Source organism: Arvicanthis niloticus, chromosome 12 (genome assembly GCF_011762505.2).
Source record: "Arvicanthis niloticus isolate mArvNil1 chromosome 12, mArvNil1.pat.X, whole genome shotgun sequence".
NCBI classification, from domain to species: domain Eukaryota; kingdom Metazoa; phylum Chordata; class Mammalia; order Rodentia; family Muridae; genus Arvicanthis; species Arvicanthis niloticus.
In genome coordinates, this window is record NC_047669.1 from 17,195,742 (window position 1) to 17,214,911 (window position 19,170).

The window sequence follows — 19,170 nt, forward strand, 5'->3', positions numbered from 1 at the left end:
ATAGTGACAGGAAGTGCTGTATAGCCTGGAGCAGTCTATAGTGACAGGAAGTGCTGTATAGCCTGGAGCAGTCCATAGTGACAGGAAGTGCTGTATAGCCTGGAGCAGTCTATAGTGACAGGAAGTGCTGTATAGCCTGGAGCAGTCTATAGTGACAGGAAGTGCTGTATAGCCTGGAGCAGTCTATAGTGACAGGAAGTGCTCTATAGCCTGGAGCAGTCCATAGTGACAGGAAGTGCTGTATAGCCTGGAGCAGTCCATAGTGACAGGAAGTGCTGTATAGCCTGGAGCAGTCCATAGTGACAGGAAGTGCTGTATAGCCTGGAGCAGTCCATAGTGACAGGAAGTGCTGTATAGCCTGGAGCAGTCTATAGTGACAGGAAGTGCTGTATAGCCTGGAGCAGTCTATAGTGACAGGAAGTGCTGTATAGCCTGGAGCAGTCTATAGTGACAGGAAGTGCTGTATAGCCTGGAGCAGTCCATAGTGACAGGAAGTGCTGTATAGCCTGGAGCAGTCTATAGTGACAGGAAGTGCTGTATAGCCTGGAGCAGTCTATAGTGACAGGAAGTGCTGTATAGCCTGGAGCAGTCCATAGTGACAGGAAGTGCTGTATAGCCTGGAGCAGTCCATAGTGACAGGAAGTGCTGTATAGCCTGGAGCAGTCCATAGTGACAGGAAGTGCTGTATAGCCTGGAACAGTCCATAGTGACAGGAAGTGCTCTATAGCCTGGAGCAGTCCATAGTGACAGGAAGTGCTCTATAGCCTGGAGCAGTCCATAGTGACAGGAAGTGCTGTATAGCCTGGAGCAGTCCATAGTGACAGGAAGTGCTGTATAGCCTGGAGCAGTCTATAGTGACAGGAAGTGCTCTATAGCCTGGAGCAGTCTATAGTGACAGGAAGTGCTCTATAGCCTGGAACAGTCTATAGTGACAGGAAGTGCTCTATAGCCTGGAGCAGTCCATAGTGACAGGAAGTGCTGTATAGCCTGGAGCAGTCCATAGTGACAGGAAGTGCTGTATGGAAGGGCAAGGCTTTCCAGCAAGGCCTGACTGCTCTGGGTCGTCTGACTGGCAGACTTCTCCAACAGGTCTGGACAGGCTCACTGTGCTATTTCAGAGAAAGCAAACCGCAGCCCACAGCAGATGGACTTCCTTTGTGAGGATGACACAGCTTCTTCCGAAACATGGTAAGGTTGGAAGGAAAGGGCCGCCTGGAGGGGGTTACTGTCTGTGCAAATGATGTGCAGAATCCTACATCCCTAGACTCCAGTCATACTGATGCACAGACACTCGGGGCAAAGGGATGGGCGTGGCACACAAGGGACATGCTCATGAGAATTTGCAAGCAGCGATGTTCAAGTCCTCTGGTCAAGGTTGACTTATAGCTTCTGGGGTTCGAGCCACAGGAGTGAAAGTGTTCTAGAGCAGGTGGGTGTGTGCATAGTGGGGGGCGTGTGCACATGTGTATGTGTGTGTGTCTCTCTGTGTGTGTGAGAGAGAGTGAGAGAGAGAGAGAAAGCATGTCTAGGCTGCTACTAGCATACTACCCAGCAGTTATCAAGGACACCGACCCTCTTGGCTGGTGACTTGCCCCCTAAGCTTTCCTGAGGGAACTCTTTCTAGTTTGGGAAACTGGCTGTCTTAATTAGGATTTTATTGCTGTGAAGAGATACCATGACCACAGCAACACTTATAAAAAAATATTTAATTGGGTTGCCTTATAGTTCAGAAGTTTAGTCCATTGTTGTCATGGCGGGAAGCAGCACCTGGGCAGACATGGTGCTGGAGAACAAGCCACGAGTTCTACATCTGGATCTGCAGGAAGCAGGAAAAGAGAGATGCTGGGCCTGGCTTGAGCGCCTGAAACCTCAAAGCTCATCCCCACACACCTCCAACGAGCCTATGGCCACTCCCTATGAACCTATGGGGGTCACTTTCATTAAAACAAACAAACAAACAACCACACTGGCCCAGTGGACACAATCTTTGCCACCTCTTCCAGTTGTAACCTTTACAGCTATGCACAGTGAGTTCTTCCAGCTGTACTTAGTATTTGGGGTCTCCATTGTCCCCTGTGTGCCACGCCCATCGCCCATCCCTTTGCTCCAAGGTATCTGTGCATCAGGGGCTCAACAGTGCTCTACAGCGTCAAGACTCCTTCACATGGAACCTTGCCTGGGACTTTGGCCTTCCCATCATTTCTGATCTTAGGGCAGGCCCAGTGCTTTCAGATGGCACTATAGCGTGTCACTGCCCTTGTACCTTGTGTCGAATGGGTCTCGTGAATAATGTGTGGATTCACAGTGTGTGAGCGTGCCTTCCCCCGAAAATGCTGAGAGTCTACATAGATCACACAAATGCTAGGTTTGAATCTTGGCTTAGCCTCCTCTTCCTCTTCTTTTGTATTCCAGCCATCACTGCCCAGGCTAGCCGGCAATGGCTGGGATTACAGTTGGGAGACACTATCCCTGGCTTTTTCCTATGTTTCCTCAAGCTAACGAAATTCGTCTAGCCTCAGACGTCTGCCTTTGGGGCCATTTAAGATCACTAGTGCTGGGAAGTCTTTTCTAGACCCTGCCAGGGCCTCTCACAGGAAACACAATCAGTGCGCTCTGTCATTCTGATGACCAGGGCATAGAAGTACCAGGTGAGCTAGAATACTGTGCATATAACATGTGATGGAATTATCCCTCATTTCACTTCCCCAAGTGCATGATGGGAAGCCAGTGTTCACATTAGTAGACACAGCCCAAGAATCTAAAACCACACTATGAAAGTTAGGAAAATGCCAGGCAGTGATGTCTTTAACCCCAGCACTCAGTAAGCAAAGGCAGGGAGATCTCTGTGAGTTTGAGGCCAGCCTGGGCTACAGAGTGAGTTCCAGGACAGCCAGGGCTACACAGAGAAACCCTGTCTCAAACAAACAAATAAAAACAAAAACAGAAGGAAGGAAGGAAGGAAGGAAGAAAGGAAGGAAGGAAGGAAGAAAGGAAGGAAGGAAGGGAAGGAAATTGAGAGAGGTGACAGGAAGTATCTCCTTGGCCCACAGCCTGGACAGTGGGAGTGTAGAAGTTATAGAAGCTCAGATGCCCAGCTCAGAATTCCTGTTTCTGCTTCACATCCTCCACCACACACAGCCAATGGCACAACTGCCAAAGTCTTATACAGAGACACTCTCTCATCTAAGGTCCAGCAGACACACGTGTGGTCAGTGACAGATTCAGGCCATCGGGATCAGGAAAATACACTCTGGAGCAGTCAGGGACAGGCATCCCAGGAGGGAAGAGGAAAGAGGGATGCCCTGGATGCCACGAACTGCATGGCATCGAGTCTGTGAAGGATGCCACCTTAGGGACAAGAGAGGCTAAAGGCACAGGATATGGTCTCTGAGGCCTGACTCTGACCCCCACACCTCCACCTTTCAGGCGAGAGTTCCGAAGGCATGTGCAGAAGGCCTGAGTCAACATGGCCAAGAGGCACTGTAGCTGCCTGCCTATGGGCAGGCTCAGGCCTGTCCCTCTGTCCTTATGCTTGTTTCCTTCAAATGCCCACGCATGTTTGCTGAATGACTGACCGGCTGCCGAGGTGAGGTATACAGTTACACTATCTGCCAACAGACACCTCCTGATCTCACTTAGTAGCAAACAAACCAAGAAATTCAAGGAACAGGGCTCTCAGAACCAACGACTCTGAGGAAGGAGGTCAGTGCCCGTTAGCGGGCCTGGCGCTTGAGCTGAATTTCCATCTTTACTCTCTTCATGTTTCCCCAATTTTCTGCCCCCAAAAATGTAGAACATTTAGTGCGTTGCATTTATTCATTTATTTAACCCTTTAAGGTTAGTTCTTACTATATTTTCCAGGCTGGTCTTAATCCTGGGCTCCAATTCTCCTGCTTCAGTTTCCCAGGTTGGGACTATAGGCATATGATATTATTTTGCTTTTTTTTTTTTTTTTGAGACAAGGTCTCACAGTAGCCCAAGCTAACCTGAAACTCACAATATAGCCCCAGCTGGCCTTGAACTCATTGTAATCCTCCTGTCTCAGCCCTAAATGCTGAGATTTTAGGCTTGAGCCATCATACTCATTTTTATTATTTTTAAAAATAGGCCAGGCCGGGCGGTGGTGGCGCACGCCTTTAATCCCAGCACTTGGGAGGCAGAGGCAGGTGGATTTCTGAGTTCGAGGCCAGCCTGGTCTACCGAGTGAGTTCCAGGACAGCCAAGGCTATACAGAGAAACCCTGTCTCGAAAAAACCAAAAAAAAAAAAAAATAGGCCAGGCATGGTGGCGCATACCTGTAGTCTCAGCACTTGGGAAGAAGAGGCAGGGGGGTTGCCTCAAGTTCAAGGCCCATACCCTATCAAGTGCTGGGGCCAACCAGGACTACACTGTGAGTGCCTGTCTCAAAACAAAACAAACAAACAAACAGAAAAAAAACCAGCACAATGTAAGCTGCCAGATAGACGGATGGACAGATGGACCAAACACCCAGAGCTGGTCAGGACCCGCTGTGTGTTAACTTCTATGGGAGCTCCCAGCCCTGTCTGACCCGATAGTGGTCCCATGTTCACAGTCTCTGTATAGGACCTTGGCAGTTGTGCCATTGGCTGTGTGTGGTGGAGGAGGTAAAGCAGGTGTCCTGAGCTGGGGTGTCTAAGCTTCTATACCTTAGTCCTTTAATGTGGGCAGAAACAGCTGGAGCCACTTGCTTAGCTTGGACTCTTAGAATTTATATATGCTTAAATTTTTGTTTTGTTTTGAGATAGGGTCTTACTGTGTAGTCCAGGCCAGTCTTGAACCTTTGGTGAGCCTCCAGGTTTAACCTCCTGAGTGCCAGGGTTACAGGTATGAGACACCAAAACACCAGGGATGTACATATTGTTTGTTTGTTTGTTTGTTTGTTTGTTTTGACACAGGATTTTTCTGTGTAGCCCTGATTGTCCTGGAACTCGATCTGTGGATCAGGCTGGCCTTGAACTCACAGAGATCCACCTGCCTCTGCCACCCAAGAGCTGGGATTAAAGTTGTGGGCCACCACAGCCTGGCTGGATGTACATATAAGGATTTTATTTATTTTATGTATATGATCACACTGTCCCTGACTTCAGACACACCAGAAGAGAGCATCAAATCCCATTACAGATGGTTGTGAGCCACCATGTGGTTGCTGGGAATTGAACTCAGGACCTCTGGAAGAGCAGTCAGTGCTCTTAACCACTGAGCCATCTCTCCAGCCCCTGGATGTACATATTTTCAAGTAATGGTTTTCTTTAAAAAGTGAGACTATAAATGAGGGAAGAATGAATACCACAGAGCAGAGGGACAGCCAGGACCAGCAGCAAGGACAGGCTCCAGTGATGCTGGACACGGCCGCCACCAGGCACTAATGGATGGAGCAAGGTGCCTCCCTTTCCAGAGAGTAAATATTCCTTACTCCTCCCCCATGGGCCTCTGTGTCTCTGCTATGCCCTGACATCCCTTTAGCCACAGGCCTCAGTGGAGACTGCCACTCCAGGCTTCTTGGTGTCCCACACATTCTCAGACTCAATTTAGGAAGATAGCCTCAACAGGTGTACAAGTCCTAACTCCAACCCAGCTCGCAACCAGCAGCTGTTGAGGGAGTAAGGGACAGATGAAGACGAGGTGGTACACCAGGTCACTGCCACCTGTGATGGGTGGGTAGGAAAACGAGCAACGGGAGGAGGGAGCCACTGGTCCTGAGGGGAGGGTCACACAAGCCGGCCTCTGGAGAGAATTCTGACCCATGGGAATGGGGCCAAAGGGGACCCCAGAAAGGAAGGTCCAGAGGCCTAGGACAGAAAAAAAATGACCAGGACAGAATGCTAGATATGAGCAGAGATAGCATGGTACACTGGCTGGAAATGTCTGGAAAATCACACTAAGGGATCTGGTTTACCCCTTAGTCAGAAGTTCTGAGGTTTGGAATTTTTTCCTTGGGTTTGGAATTTTTGAATCCTGTATAAGTCTGACTAATTTTCAGACTCTGAGTAGATAATGATTATTTTGCCAAATAAGGGCATTAAAAATCAAACCGAACCCAAACCACAGATCAACATTACGTACTGCTCACTATCATCATTTCACAGACGGGATTTCAACAGGCAAAAGGCTGGGACACAGAACTCACTCATTCCTTCACCAAAAATGCCAGACAGCATCCTTCTCCAGCTTATGTGTGAGCCTGTGTTGCCCTTGGTCTCCTCTGTCCTCAGACAAACGGAAACTCCCTTGCTGAATGGGGTTGGGCACGCAGAGCGACAGGAAGCATTCAAGTTTGTGCATCCTCGATGTGATGTACATTTTGTTTAGATACAAAGAAGTTGGAGGCTGGGCCTGCAGCTTCCCATGGGCCCTGCCCGAGTGGGTCAGCACCAGCATTACACGCCTCTGCTCTTTGGGGTAAAGAAACTCTTCTATGGTCAAATGGGCTGGAAAAACACTGGTACCAAGCTTCCTGCCTTCCTTTCTCCCCCCCTCCCTCTCTCCTTTCCTTCTAACACATTCTTATATAGCCCAGGCTGGATTTGAACTCATGATCCTCATGCCTAAGCCACATGAATCCTGGCAATACAGCCTAAACTGTCAATCCTAAAGTATAATACTGAGGCTTTAAAGAGATCTCTTACTCATGCTTTCTGTTTTTTCTGTAGGAAGGACCTGAATGTGCAAGTCATCTATGAGGACTGGACCCCAATATTCAGCGTTCCCTTGACCAGTCCAACCACAAAACTGTTTGAGTCCTGCCAAGTTTGCAAAGCTCCAATGTAGCCATGCAGAGCACTTCATTCATGATTAGCCATTTCGAGGTTAATAAGGCAGGGTTACAAAGCAGTTCGATCTCAAGGAGGGAGGCCCCAGCAAGTGTTGGCAGGTGACACACCCATGCACCCACCCAAAGGCAGCCCCTGTACCTCCAGGTCGGAGTTGATGGAAGAGACCTCGGAGGAGCTGCTGGAAGCCACTCTGGCCTGGATGACCTGAATGGGAGGGTATGAGGGAGGCTCCTGCAGGGAGGCATCTCCAGTGCTCATCTGTCCGTCACCGGGTAGCCTGGTGGCGCTACTGCCTGCCTGCAAGGAGCGAAGGAAAGGGTGGGCAGTGGTACTTGGTTTACGTCACTTCTCAATGTGCAAAGCATCCCTACACGTCAGTATTCCACAGGCACAAATGTGAGGGCTGCAGTGTCCCCCGGACCCTTCATCCTCAGCATCCAAAGGTGTCAGCACTCAAGTTCCCTGTATCCTTCCAGACATCCCACATGGACACACTCAAGGGCACACATATGTGTGCCCCTACTTCCAGTATAGCACACTCCATAGTATCTTACAGGTTTATTTTCACTTAACAATATGCCTTAGATATGGTTCTATATGACAAGCTATAGGGGGTTGTTAAGAGTAGCATTATAGATGTCCACAGTCTGTTTAGCCAGTCCCTTACTGAAGGGTACTCAGGGGTTTGAAATCTCTTGTTTTTCCAGTCTACACTGACTATGGTAGGTCCCACCAGTGCAGTGGTTTGAGATGTTCCTCATAGTCTGAGGCTTTTGAATACTCAGTCCCTAGTTGGTGACACTTTGGGGGCAGTTTAGGAGGTGTGGAACTGTGGGAGGAAGTGCATCGGTTGGAGGTAGCTTTGGTGGTTTAAGATTCCTGCTGTTGTCACTTTTCCCTCTCCACCTGGGTTTGCAGGTCCGAGTGGGAGCCTCAGTTTCCAGTGGCCCACTCCAGCCGTCGAGTCTGCTACCGCTGCCCTCACCATTATGGATCTGAAAGCCTAAATAAATCCTTCCTTCTCGAATTTGCATTGGCCATGGTGTTTTCTTGCAGTAATAGAAAAGTAACAAACACAGCCAGACATCTGAAATGTCAGGGTACGCAGAGAATAGTTAGGAATTTCTGGATTTGGGGGCGGGGGAGGGCATTTGTAGCCACAACAGCTATTGCCCAAAGCACATACCACTGAAGCTTACACTAGAGCACTGAAGAGAGTGGTAAGGGAACTGGGAGACATGGGGGTGGGGTGGGGGGGAAGGTACTTGTGGTGGGATCTGTTCTCTATCTTCAACCTACCTAACCTATCCTTCAGACTAGGATTCTGGAGACACCTCAGAGATCGGGAGAATGCCATCTACTGGGCTTTCAGTGCCATGACACCTCTTGGGCTTTGGCCAGGGTGGGGAGAATGCCCTCAATCCCAGCACTTGGGAAGCAGAGGCAGGAGGACAGGAGTTCACACTCAGCTGCTTAGTGAGCTACAGGACAGACTGGTTACAAGAGACTCTGAATAACAATAACAACAACAATAACGAAAAGCAAAGGGTTGAGGTGGCGCAGCTGGTTGGATATACTAAAGGGGAAGCAGCAAGAGGATTATGAGTTCAAGGCCAGCCTGGGCTATAGTTTGGGTCTGCCGACATGGCTCAAAAGGTGCTTGCCACCAAGCCTGATGACCTGAGTTTGATCCCTCAGAATCCACATGGGAGAAGGACAGAACCGACCCCTTTATGTCATGTGCATGACAACCCAATGCATACAGCCTACACCAAAGCTTTCTGAAAGGTCATCTTCTGCTAACTGTGTTACATCTCTGTAGATTTGTCCTCTTTGGGTCTCAGTTTCTGAGCCAGTCAAAGAGGGCAGTGACAGCAATGACAAAGGGACATGATATAAGTGCCCTGACCCCAAATAATGAGGGTTCAGCCCTAGGTGGACTGCGTGCACCATATTCCACGTGAGTCAGTGGGGCAGGTGGAGGAAGTCCGCAAAGTAACAGAGGCAGGGTTCTGGATGCAGCCCTGGAACATGGATAAAGGACACCCTGTTGCCCTCAGAAGAAGAGAGCTGAAATAGAACCTGTGGGTGGAACTGGTGGGGGCAGGGGGAGGCAGGTGGTTCCTTGGCAACAGAATAAATCCTAGAGTCTCCCAGGGTGGATTACACCCGAATCAACAGATGAACAAGGGTTTTCCAACGTCTCTGTTGAGGGTGGAGCTGTTGGGCTTCATGGCCATGGCCCCTCTGCCCATCTCCAGGCTGTCCTGAACCTCCTGAGTCCTGGCTCTACCACCGGCAAGCCACAGGACCTTGAGCAGTTACTGAAGCCCTTCTCCCCTGCATTGCCTCAATCCCTACCCCTTGCCTGTTTCCTAGGCTGTAAAATGAGAAAAATACGTCAAGGGTCAGCACTGAATTTAATCTATGGCAAGGGCTTGGGCCAGTGTCGAAGCTCATAATAAAGACCAGGTAAAATGCTGGTTTTGCTGTTTCCAGTCAGCCAAGCCAGCTGCCGGGGGCGCAGGCTGGACGGCCAGTGCCTCAGAAGGGCCTCTCGCCCTCTGGTGGACACAGATGGAAGAGCCTGGGTGAAACTCGCTGAAGGGTGGGCTTCCGTAGGGGAGAATGAGGGAGGCACACATCCTTCGTGAGTGGATTTGGGGAGGGTGGTTCCTTCGAGACACAGAGGTATGAGGTGACTGAAGAGGAACACAATTCCACGCTCCTCTTTTTCTGTGATTCTGGGGTTGGAATCCAGGTCTTCAGGTGCTCGCTAAGTCAGCAATAAGTCAATCACAGCCCACACCAGAAAAAGCTTCGGCAATTCTTCTCCTCATAAGTGCTGTGATTTAAAATCATCGTTCCTAAGCCACACACACACCCCTGCCTCCTTCCCCCCTCCCTCCTCCACTCCCCTTCTTCTTCCCCTCTGATCAGAAGAATGCTTTCATGACCGAAGTGGGCTCCTCACGGCAAATTCATTCTTTGATTCACTCCGAAAGAATGCCATCATTGGCAGAGGGATTCACACCCAACATCTAAATAACCCAGCAAAGGGTAAAGCCCAGCTCTCAGGCCCCAAGTCCTCGTAAGTTACCATGCCTATAACATAGTAGGGCAGGGCCCACACTACTGGTCACACTCACAACGACCCCGTAATTCCAGCTCCAGGAGGTCTGACACCCTCTTCTGACCTCATGGGATCCTGCTCACGTGTGGTGCACATACATACCTCAGATGCACACACATACACGTAAAATAATAATAATAATAAAAACCCTTTTTTTGAAAAATGTAAGTTATATTTGTAAAAGGGTGGCACACACCTATAATCCCTGTGTCTGGGGAAGAAGGATGTGAGTTTCGGGACAACTTAGCCTACAGACACCCTCCACCCTCCCCACACTCAAACAAACAAACAAACAAACAACAACAACCAAACCAAACCACCAGCAACAAAATACCCAAAAGCAAAGCAAAACCAAAATATAAATCAAGAGCTATATATAATATATATAATATAAATATAATATAAACTGGTTGCTAGTGTAGACAGCAGACTGGAGCAGGGTTAAATAGCGGCCAGTTGTTTGCCTTAACAACACGCCCTCCTCCCTTTTGAGACAGCGTGTGTGCAGCCTGGATTGCTGCTAGATAGCACGGGCATTATTTTTGTTTTGCTTGTTACAGGGTTTCACCTGTCCCCGGAGTAGGACTCAGTGTGTAGCCCAGACTGACTTTGAAATTGGAGCAATCTTCTGCCTCTCCTCTCCAGTACAGGTTTCATTAACTGTTTTTTTTTTTTTTTAATGTATTTTATTATTTCATAGGTACAAGTATTTTGTCTCCATTTGTGTGTGTACTGCTTGTGTGCCTGGAGGCCAGAGAGGGCATCGGATCCCCTTACGCAGGAATTACAGTCCGTTATGAGCCACCATGTAGATGCCCAGAATTGCTCTGCAAGAACAGTTAAAGACACGGAGCCACCTCTCTAGGCCCCTCATTGGCTATTTTTAAAAAAGCCTTTGCGGGACCAGCAAAGGGCCTGGGTGGAAAGAGGACGGTGCAAGGGGAAGAGAGCGGGGAATCTGGGGCTTGAATCACGGCATAGATAGGGACAGAACTTCCTGTGTGGACAGCACTTCCTGTGGTACAGCGGGAGCCTATCTGGGCAGGGAAAGCCTGAGGCCGTGTGGATGTGGTAAATGTGGGACACCATGTGGGGTATCTGGGCATCTGGGACTGGAAGTAAGGAGCGAGGAACAGAAGCCTCCTTAGAATCAGCCTGAGGGAGGATTGGGCAATGGAACTGGGGTCTGCAAGAGCACACCGGGAGAAGGGAGCACTTCCGGTTAGGGTTGAGGCAATCCCACTAACAACAAAGCTTGTCCTTAGCGTGAAGTGACAGAAAACAGTGCTGGGGCTGCAGAATCAGCACCAGGGGCCATATGGGAAGTCGCTGGTGACCAGGCCAAGAAATCTTAGAATAGTGGGATAAGGGGGTGAACTTCCTGTCATCTCTTTCCCAACCCTCTCCCCCTTGAGGACCCAGAAGGTAAGCCAGAGCCCTGCAGTCCCTTCCCCAACTCTACTTACAACCCTTTGCTTCCCTGTCTGCCTCAGCCCAAAATCTCTCCACCTCTTCTCAAGACCACCTTGTTTTTAGTGACTTCTCCCTGCCTATCTGCCGCCTAGTGATGCTTCAGACACGCACAGGAGACCTTGAGCTTAGCCCCGAAGCCTCCCATGCAGCCTCCACTCTTAGACTGGCAGCTAGATAGATACCACAGCTGGCGCTCCTATCCTTGTCTCTTCATCTTTCACACGCATTGCATTCTGGGAGGGACCAAAACATGTCTCTTTTGTATATAGATTATTTTAAATTAAACACAGGTAAAAGCCAGCAAAAAACAAGGCAAACTCTTTGCCATCTTATAACTGCCCCAAAGTACAGTCATTCCTCAGAGCTGAGGGAACTCCTTCTGGGACTCCCATGGATACAGAAACCGAGGGTGCTCAAGTCCCTCCTGTAGAACAGGGTGGATTTGGAGGAGCTCTGTGAGTTCCAGGTCAGTCTGGTCTACCTAACAAGTTTCAGGCCAGCTACAGCTACACAGTAGGATCCCTGTCTTCAGAGGAAAACACACACACACACACACACACACACACACACACACACAGAGCGGGGAGATGAGGGAGACAGACAGAAACAGAGAGACACAGAGACAGGGAGAGAGGCACACAGAGAGAGAGAATGAAAAAGAAAACAAATTCTAACAAAAACACAGACAAAAGGGAACCCGTATACATTCACTGTAATCTAAACTAGTCTAGCCACCAGGAAGTCAGTGTGGAAGAGTCTCAGGAAACTAAAAATAGATCTAGCACATATCCAACTGCAGCACTCTTGGTGCTTAAGTCTTGAAAGACGCCATGGAGACGCCAGCACATCAGTGTTTGCCGCAGCACCATGCAAAGCTATGGAACCAAACCCAGGTGTCCAAGAACAGCTGCATAAGTAAAGACAATGTAGCTTATATACATAGTGGAAGGGGCGTAAGGAAAGCCACTATCCGGTCATCTGCAGGAAAACAGGCAACTTGAGATAATCACTTTAAGAGAATTAAGATCAGTCTCAAAAAGGTAAATTATTACATTTCCTCTCTATGAGATTCCTTGATTTTATAAAGACACATATAGTCATGTATGTGTATATGACATGAGTATATAAAGAAAACTATCCCATAGAAGTAAAGTACAACTGCCCAAGGAGACAAAGGGAAAAGGGGCTGGGAGGGGGTAGGGCCAGGGAGCAAGGGGCGGTGGGATGGCTAATATTGACTGTCAACGAGGTGACAGGACCTAGAGTCACCTAGAAAACAAGTCTCTTGGGCAGGCATGTGAAGGGTAGGTCAGCTCAGTGGGAAGCTCCACCCTGAGAGTGGTCAGCACTATTCCTGGGGTGGGACCTGAACTGCCCAGAACAGAGGGAGGGAGCAGAGCACAAGCATCTGGCTCTCCCTGCTTCCTGGCTGTGCATGCGCAGTCACTGCTGCCTCAACCGCTCCGTGATGACCTGTATCCTCGAACTCGAAGCCAAAATAAACCCTAGCTACCTGAAGTTGTTTACTTTTGTCTCAGCAATGCATCAAATACTAATACAGGGGATGGGGAACTCACAGGATACACACAGCATCCATACAGTATACACTGGTATGAAAATATCTTTAGGGAGTAAGGTAGTATCTATGGGGAAAAGATACAACGAAAAACATTTACATAAGTTAAAAACTAAAAGCTGGTTTGGTTTTTCAAGACAGGGTTTCTCTGTGTAGCCCTGACTGTCCTGGAACTCACTCTGTAGACCAGGTTGGCCTCGAACCCAGAGATCACCTGCCTCTGCCTCCCGTGTGCTGGGACTAAAGCCGCGTGGCAAAACTAAAAATCTTAAAAATGGGCTGACGGCGTGCATTTTCCCTTCTGTATAGTAATTCACATTTGTCGAGGAAACTTTGGGTTTTTCCCACAGGACAGTCGTCACCCGAGACTCTCAGTGCATGGGAAGACAACCCTGATCTGCCATGCCCTTTCTCTCCTTCCCTAACTTGGCCCAACTTCAAAAGCCCTAGGCTTTTTTTCCTGAGCCTGCAGTGGTTTAGAAGCCTCACATCCTTGAACCACAATTTTCTCTGTAAACACCCATGTATAGGTAACTGAAAGTTTTTCTCTTTTATCAGCTTGAGTCACAGTTCTTAGTCATGGTACCAAGAAAGCAGAGGGAAAAGAACTTTTCCCTCCAATCAGCATCCCTCCACTGCAACTCTGGAGAACCCCAAATGGATCCCAGCAGCTGAAGTAACACCTCTTTCAGGGAGCCTGCCAGGCTTTCTTCTCACCATCCTGGATACCCAGTAGTGACCCGGGAGGTACTCACTTGCTGTGCAGGCTCAATGGTCAGCTCCATATAGCGACTGATTGCTGTCATTGTCCTTAGGGGCTTGCAGTGTGACAGGCTGGTCAGAGGCACCCAATCTGAGTTCTTTGAAAAGGAAACAGAGAAGCAAGGGGGAGGAGAAATTATAAAGCCAGAAGGCACCTTCTAAAAGAAAAGTCTCATTCAAAAGAACCATTAAGCCAGACATGGTGGTGCATGCCTTTAGTCCTGAACTCAAGAGGCAGAGGCAGGTGGATCTCTATGAGTTCAAGGCCAGCCTCATCTACATAGTGGGTTCTAGGCCAGCTAGGGATATATAGTGAGACCCTGCCTCAGAAAAAGCTGCTTCCCAGCGATCTTCACGTGCTCAGAATTTGAGAGCCACCGCAGCAGGCATGGAATAAAGTCTGATTCAAGGTAGTGGGTCTGACTTGAGTATTAGCTTGGGAAAAGCTTGCTAGAAGCCACCCTTGGTTTTAGGGGAGGAACATCTGGTCCAGGGTCCGCACTTTTAGGACTTGCTCTCAGCAGGTATGTTCAGTCCATAGCTAGCCAGCCGGGCACGGTCAACAACTGGGAATGAGTACACACCACAGGGTCCTGACCTTACCTACACACTGGTAGGTTTATTTTTGTGTGTGGGTTTTATTGTTTTGTTTGTAATTTAATTGTATGATTCCTAAGGGTGAACTTTGTGGATGACAAGAGGGGGTAACAATGTCAACATGCTGGATACACCCACAAGCATCATGGCAGATACTCGAAGGCTTCTTGTTGCTTGTCCAGGGTCACACAGACCTCTGTACTGTGAGCTCTCTGGGGAGGCACAATTTACCACAGTCGCTACAGTAGAGGAATTAAACGTCCCATTCTCTGCTCCAGGTGTGTGTGCACGCGTGTGTGTATACGAGGGGTGGGTCTTTACTGTAAACTCAGATCCGGGAGCCCAAACAACCCACCCTGGTTTTTGTTATGTATACCAATTCCTTCTATTTTTGTTGGCTCAGGCTACATTGTTGAGCCTAGAATGCTCCAGGGAGCAGTCTTACTTTTTATTTGTTTACTGACCCCCCCCCCTTTCCTCTTTTCAAATCATATAAGTAAAAAGGAATCCCAGCCTCCTTTGTGTCCTCGCTCTGTACGAGGAGCCTGAAGTGCAGAGGAGCCCAGGAGCAGCCCCTGGTTTGGGGCACTTTAGCCCACCAAAATTAGTAAAAGAGGAGCTGCTTGTTTTAAAATTTCCATGAGCCTCCACGCTGACTTGGATGCAGGTCTTCTGATGAAGATGCACTACCCAGTTAGGATCGGATATGGTACCTTAGAAGTCACCAGTTTGGATCAAGCATAAAGAGACCAGAGGCTGGGGTACAGGGCGGACCCCAACCCTGAAAACCTAAGGAGACAGACATATGGACTCAGACATATGGACTCTCGCTAGTGGTGAGTTGTAGGTGTAAATGTTGGACACAATCACAAGCAACACTTCCTCAGACGTTAGCAAGACCAGCCTCCAAGCAGCGATAATTAAAGTGCCGTGGTCTCTGATACAAATGGGTCCTTACGACCTAGAACAATTTTCCAGAGACAGCGTCACACAGACGCAGAGGCAGGGATGAACATTCAGCATGCCTATGGCTCTGGAATTGTCAGGATGTGGTGATGATGTCAGAGATGCGTAGGAAAGCGACTTTACAAACGAAGCCTGGAAAACCCACAATGTTTAAAATTAAGACGCTCACTTCGGCAGTATGTGGGTCTGTGAGCGAGTAACTTGAATAACAAGACTACTTGATGATCCAACTACACAGAGACAGGAATGGCTTCCGGAACAGAAACAACAACACAAAGCCAACTGGGAAAAAGGAGGATCCCATTGTACCTCGGATCGCATAAGTTTTGGACATAAAAAGTAGTTTTTAAGAGACCAAGTATAGAAAGACTTCCAGAAGCCCCTGTCCCCAGTACTTCCCGCTTCTGCGCACCCCGCCAACAAACCAGACATTTTCTACCCAGAGAGACCTTGTCCTCAGTCCTGGCCTCCTGGTTTTCTTCTTCCTTCTCTGCACAGGTCAAAAGGGCTTGTGTGTCAGCACTCTCTCTGGCTTCCGAAGTAGCAAATCCGAAGGCTCGGCTCATCCTGCTCTTTATCACGCAGGACAGAAAGATGATCTGAGATGTGGGAGTTAAGGTACACGGAAGTGAAGAGTTTCAGCCGCCAGGTGGCGCTCTTCACACTCCTGCTCCCGAGCAGACTGCCCTGTCGCCCCGTCCCAGGCGGACAGAGATTATCTTAAAGACAGGGCCTGATCAACTTTTCTCTCTTTTTGTTCTCTGCTAAATGCTTGTGAGATGAAAACATTAGGAAAACATGGCTTATAATGATAGCACACGCAGTGGGGAGGAGAGTGTCCGTGTGAAAACACAGATTGTGACCTCATTTGAAAGGAGAGCCAAAGGGGATTATTACTACCGTGAGGCTACATGGAGTGGCTGGAGTTCTTAGATGGGAAGACATACACAGAGATGCACAAAAGGAGCAAGGCGTCCAAGACAAGCAGACGCTGAAGTTCCGAGGCTGGGCCAGATGTGGTAGTACGCACCTACCATCCCAGAACTTACAAGGCTGAGGCATCTGGAGTTCAAGGCCAGCCTTGAACTTAGCTATGTAGTAAAAACTGGTCTCGAAAAGAAAAAGCACAGCTAGAGAATTCTGGAAGTCACAGGTAATCAGAAGGGAGGGGGACAGCCTCTCAGCAGAGCCTTTAAGAATAGCCTGCTTTGCTGGGCGGTGGTGGCGCACGCCTTTAATCCCAGCACTTGGGAGGCAGAGACAGGTGGATTTCTGAGTTCGAGGCCAGCCTGGTCTACAGAGTGAGTTCCAGGACAGCCAGGGCTACACAGAGAAACCCTGTCTCGAAAAAACCAAAAAAACCAAAAAAACCAAAAAAAAAAAAAAAAAAGCCTGCTTTGATCTTGGACTTCTGGGTAATTTAAAGTCTCCCACCACAACAACAGGGTCACATTCAGCACCTCCGACAGCCTCCAGCTCAGCTTGAAACACTTGTGCAAGGTCACTTGGGTGACAGCATATCCGGCAGCACCTCTGGGGCCCCGGGAGCCAAGTAGGATCGGCAGCCACCAGCTGAAGGCACTGCTGTCAGCTCTGATCTCTACAAGGGCCTCTTCCTCGGGAGGGCAGGCTTCACCCAGAGAAGCCTGGCAAGATACAGAATGGAGCCTGGAGCTAGGCCCATTGGCTCTGAAGGCTCAGAGCCTCTCACTTTCCCTTGCTATTTTAGAGAGCTCTAGGCCAAAGAATTGTCATTGAACTGGGCAAGCCCTGAACTGTGGATCACTGAAGTGGTGTCTGCATGTCCCAGGCTTCTAATGACTGGACTGCTGGGCCACCATGTTGCCCAGCAAGACCAAAGGAGGGCACGCTAAGTGCGAGGAAGGCAGGTAACCCAGCCTCCAGGGCACTGCGCCTGGGAGGATACAGCAAGGTCCAGTGCTGCTCGGCCCAGTGAAATCAGGAACCAGGGTGTGGCCTGAAGGAGGTATTCAGGCTGCCGGTCATGGGCCACAATGGCTGAGGCGTAGAGGAGACCAGCCAGAGCTGACAGGAACCGCGTCCACAGGTGGATATAGGAGAGTGACTTCCCCCGACACTGTGCAGAGAGAGGAGGGGCCGGGCAGGAGGACACTGGATCTCTCAGTGGCATATGGCAAGCCCTCTTAAGCGACCACCTACAAAGGACACTCCTCCTGCTAGGCATCGAGCTGTTCTTCAAGCTGCTACTTTTGCCTGGCAAACTCCTCAGACTATGGCTTAATCTTAACATGGATACCTTTCCTTACTGTTTCTGGCCTATGGAGTACTGACTCCCTTCTGGATCCTGTAACACCTGGCGCCTCCCTGTGACACGGAGGGATTCATGAAACTCTTCCCGCATCCGGAGCACTCCTGGGAGCAGAGCTGGGACCCTCCCTTCTGACAGGGGGTAGGAACTTGGAAATGCAAGTTCCAGCGAGGGAAGGTGAGGGAGAAAGTTACCACGAGCCATTGCCCAGCTATTCCCCTGTGGAAGCACACCAAACAGGGAAGTCAAGGGAGAAATGACATTATGAAATTGTGAAGCCAGGGGGACATTTTGAGAGGATGAACAATGGAGACATTGGCTCACCAAAAGGAACGTATGCAATGTTGATGTTAGTAGTTGTCTGTAGGCAGGAGGTCACTTTAGGGCCAGTGAGCTGGCTCAGCAGGTAAAGACACCTGTTATTGACAACTTAAGTCTGGTGCCTGGAACCCACATATAGAAAGAAAAAAAGGACTCCTGAAAGTTGTCCTGTAGTTGTAAAACCTGAGCCATGGTACACATATGCCATGTCTCCAACAATTAATAAATTAATAAATATAAATTAATAAATATTTTTAAAGTCATGTTATATATACATTTATATGTGCATATACAAGACTGTACTAAATCGCATAATATATTTAAGTTTACATATATTCACAAGTATAAAACATGTCTGATCTGGTTTTTAAATTTTGCTTGCTAAGTGAACTATTTAGAACTATTTAGGTGTTGGCTAAGGAATAGAACAAATCTTGGGAGAAAAGTATATTTTGGCTGATTTTCACTCGTTTTGGTTTTAAATCCCCAAGGAATACTCAGACGGACTAGGGCTGTAGCTCCATGGTAGACTGACTTCCTAGTACATGTGAGGTCCGGGGTTAAATGCTCAGCACAGAACAAACAAACAAGAGCCTGTCAGGAATGCTACCTATCCCATGTATCTCAGCTAGTTTTTCCCCCAGCCATTGTTCTGGCCTCTACCTGCTGAAGGCCCCTAAATAGAGAGACCCAGTCAAGCCCCTAACTGTGGAGTACCTGGATGTGAGGGTGGGCCTGGTCCCTGGCCCTAGAGGCTGAGGCGAATGGTGCCTCTGCACGGCTCCCACAGCACACGGGAAGCTTCTCAGTGACATTAAGGGCCTGTGAGGTCCCCAGCCTGACCATCCCATCAAAGGCCCTAGGAAACTGGAACAGGCAGCCAGGACACTGTCCTTGTACCGTGGAAGGTCTCCCTGTCATGTGATGCTCCATCCCCCTCCTGGAGGCTCAACCAGAGGCGCTGTAGCCAGAACAGGATCTCTGTCTCCTCCTTTAGTCTGGAGACAGGACTCAGGACTTCCAGGCTCAGACCTCAAAGCATAGCCTGGCTCTCCATGCACAGTCACAAGCTGCCTGCCTCTCAGCTCTTGTTCTGACCCTGCTACTAAAGCATGGGGCTCCTGAGAAAGTGGTTCTCTTCAGTGGTTCTCTTCTAAATGACAGGCCCGGTTCACTTTCTAGTGTCAGGGATGGTACTGGTCCTGTCACGGAGGCAGGGGCATTACATCGGAATCTTCTATGGAGAAAACCTGGTAGG

The 19,170-nt window shown here is 49.0% G+C and overlaps 1 protein-coding gene across 5 annotated transcripts in view; it reads right to left on the reverse strand.

Annotated features, from left to right (window-relative positions):
• Positions 1 to 19,170, reverse strand: part of Tmem44 (transmembrane protein 44) — a 36,848-nt gene that overhangs the window by 10,548 nt on the left and 7,130 nt on the right. For 3 of the 5 annotated variants that reach the window (XM_034515823.2, XM_034515822.2, XM_076942771.1), the window contains exons 6-9: positions 17,229 to 17,399; positions 15,751 to 15,900; positions 13,732 to 13,836; positions 6,933 to 7,091 (exon numbers count right to left, since the gene is read on the reverse strand). In XM_034515823.2, coding sequence (XP_034371714.1) covers positions 6,933 to 7,091; positions 13,732 to 13,836; positions 15,751 to 15,900; positions 17,229 to 17,399 — 585 coding nt within the window. Of the gene's footprint in view, positions 1 to 1,714; positions 1,817 to 6,932; positions 7,092 to 13,731; positions 13,837 to 15,750; positions 15,901 to 17,228; positions 17,400 to 19,170 lie in introns of those variants that run through there. The other 2 variants (XM_076942770.1, XM_034515825.2) reach the window with 2 other exon arrangements.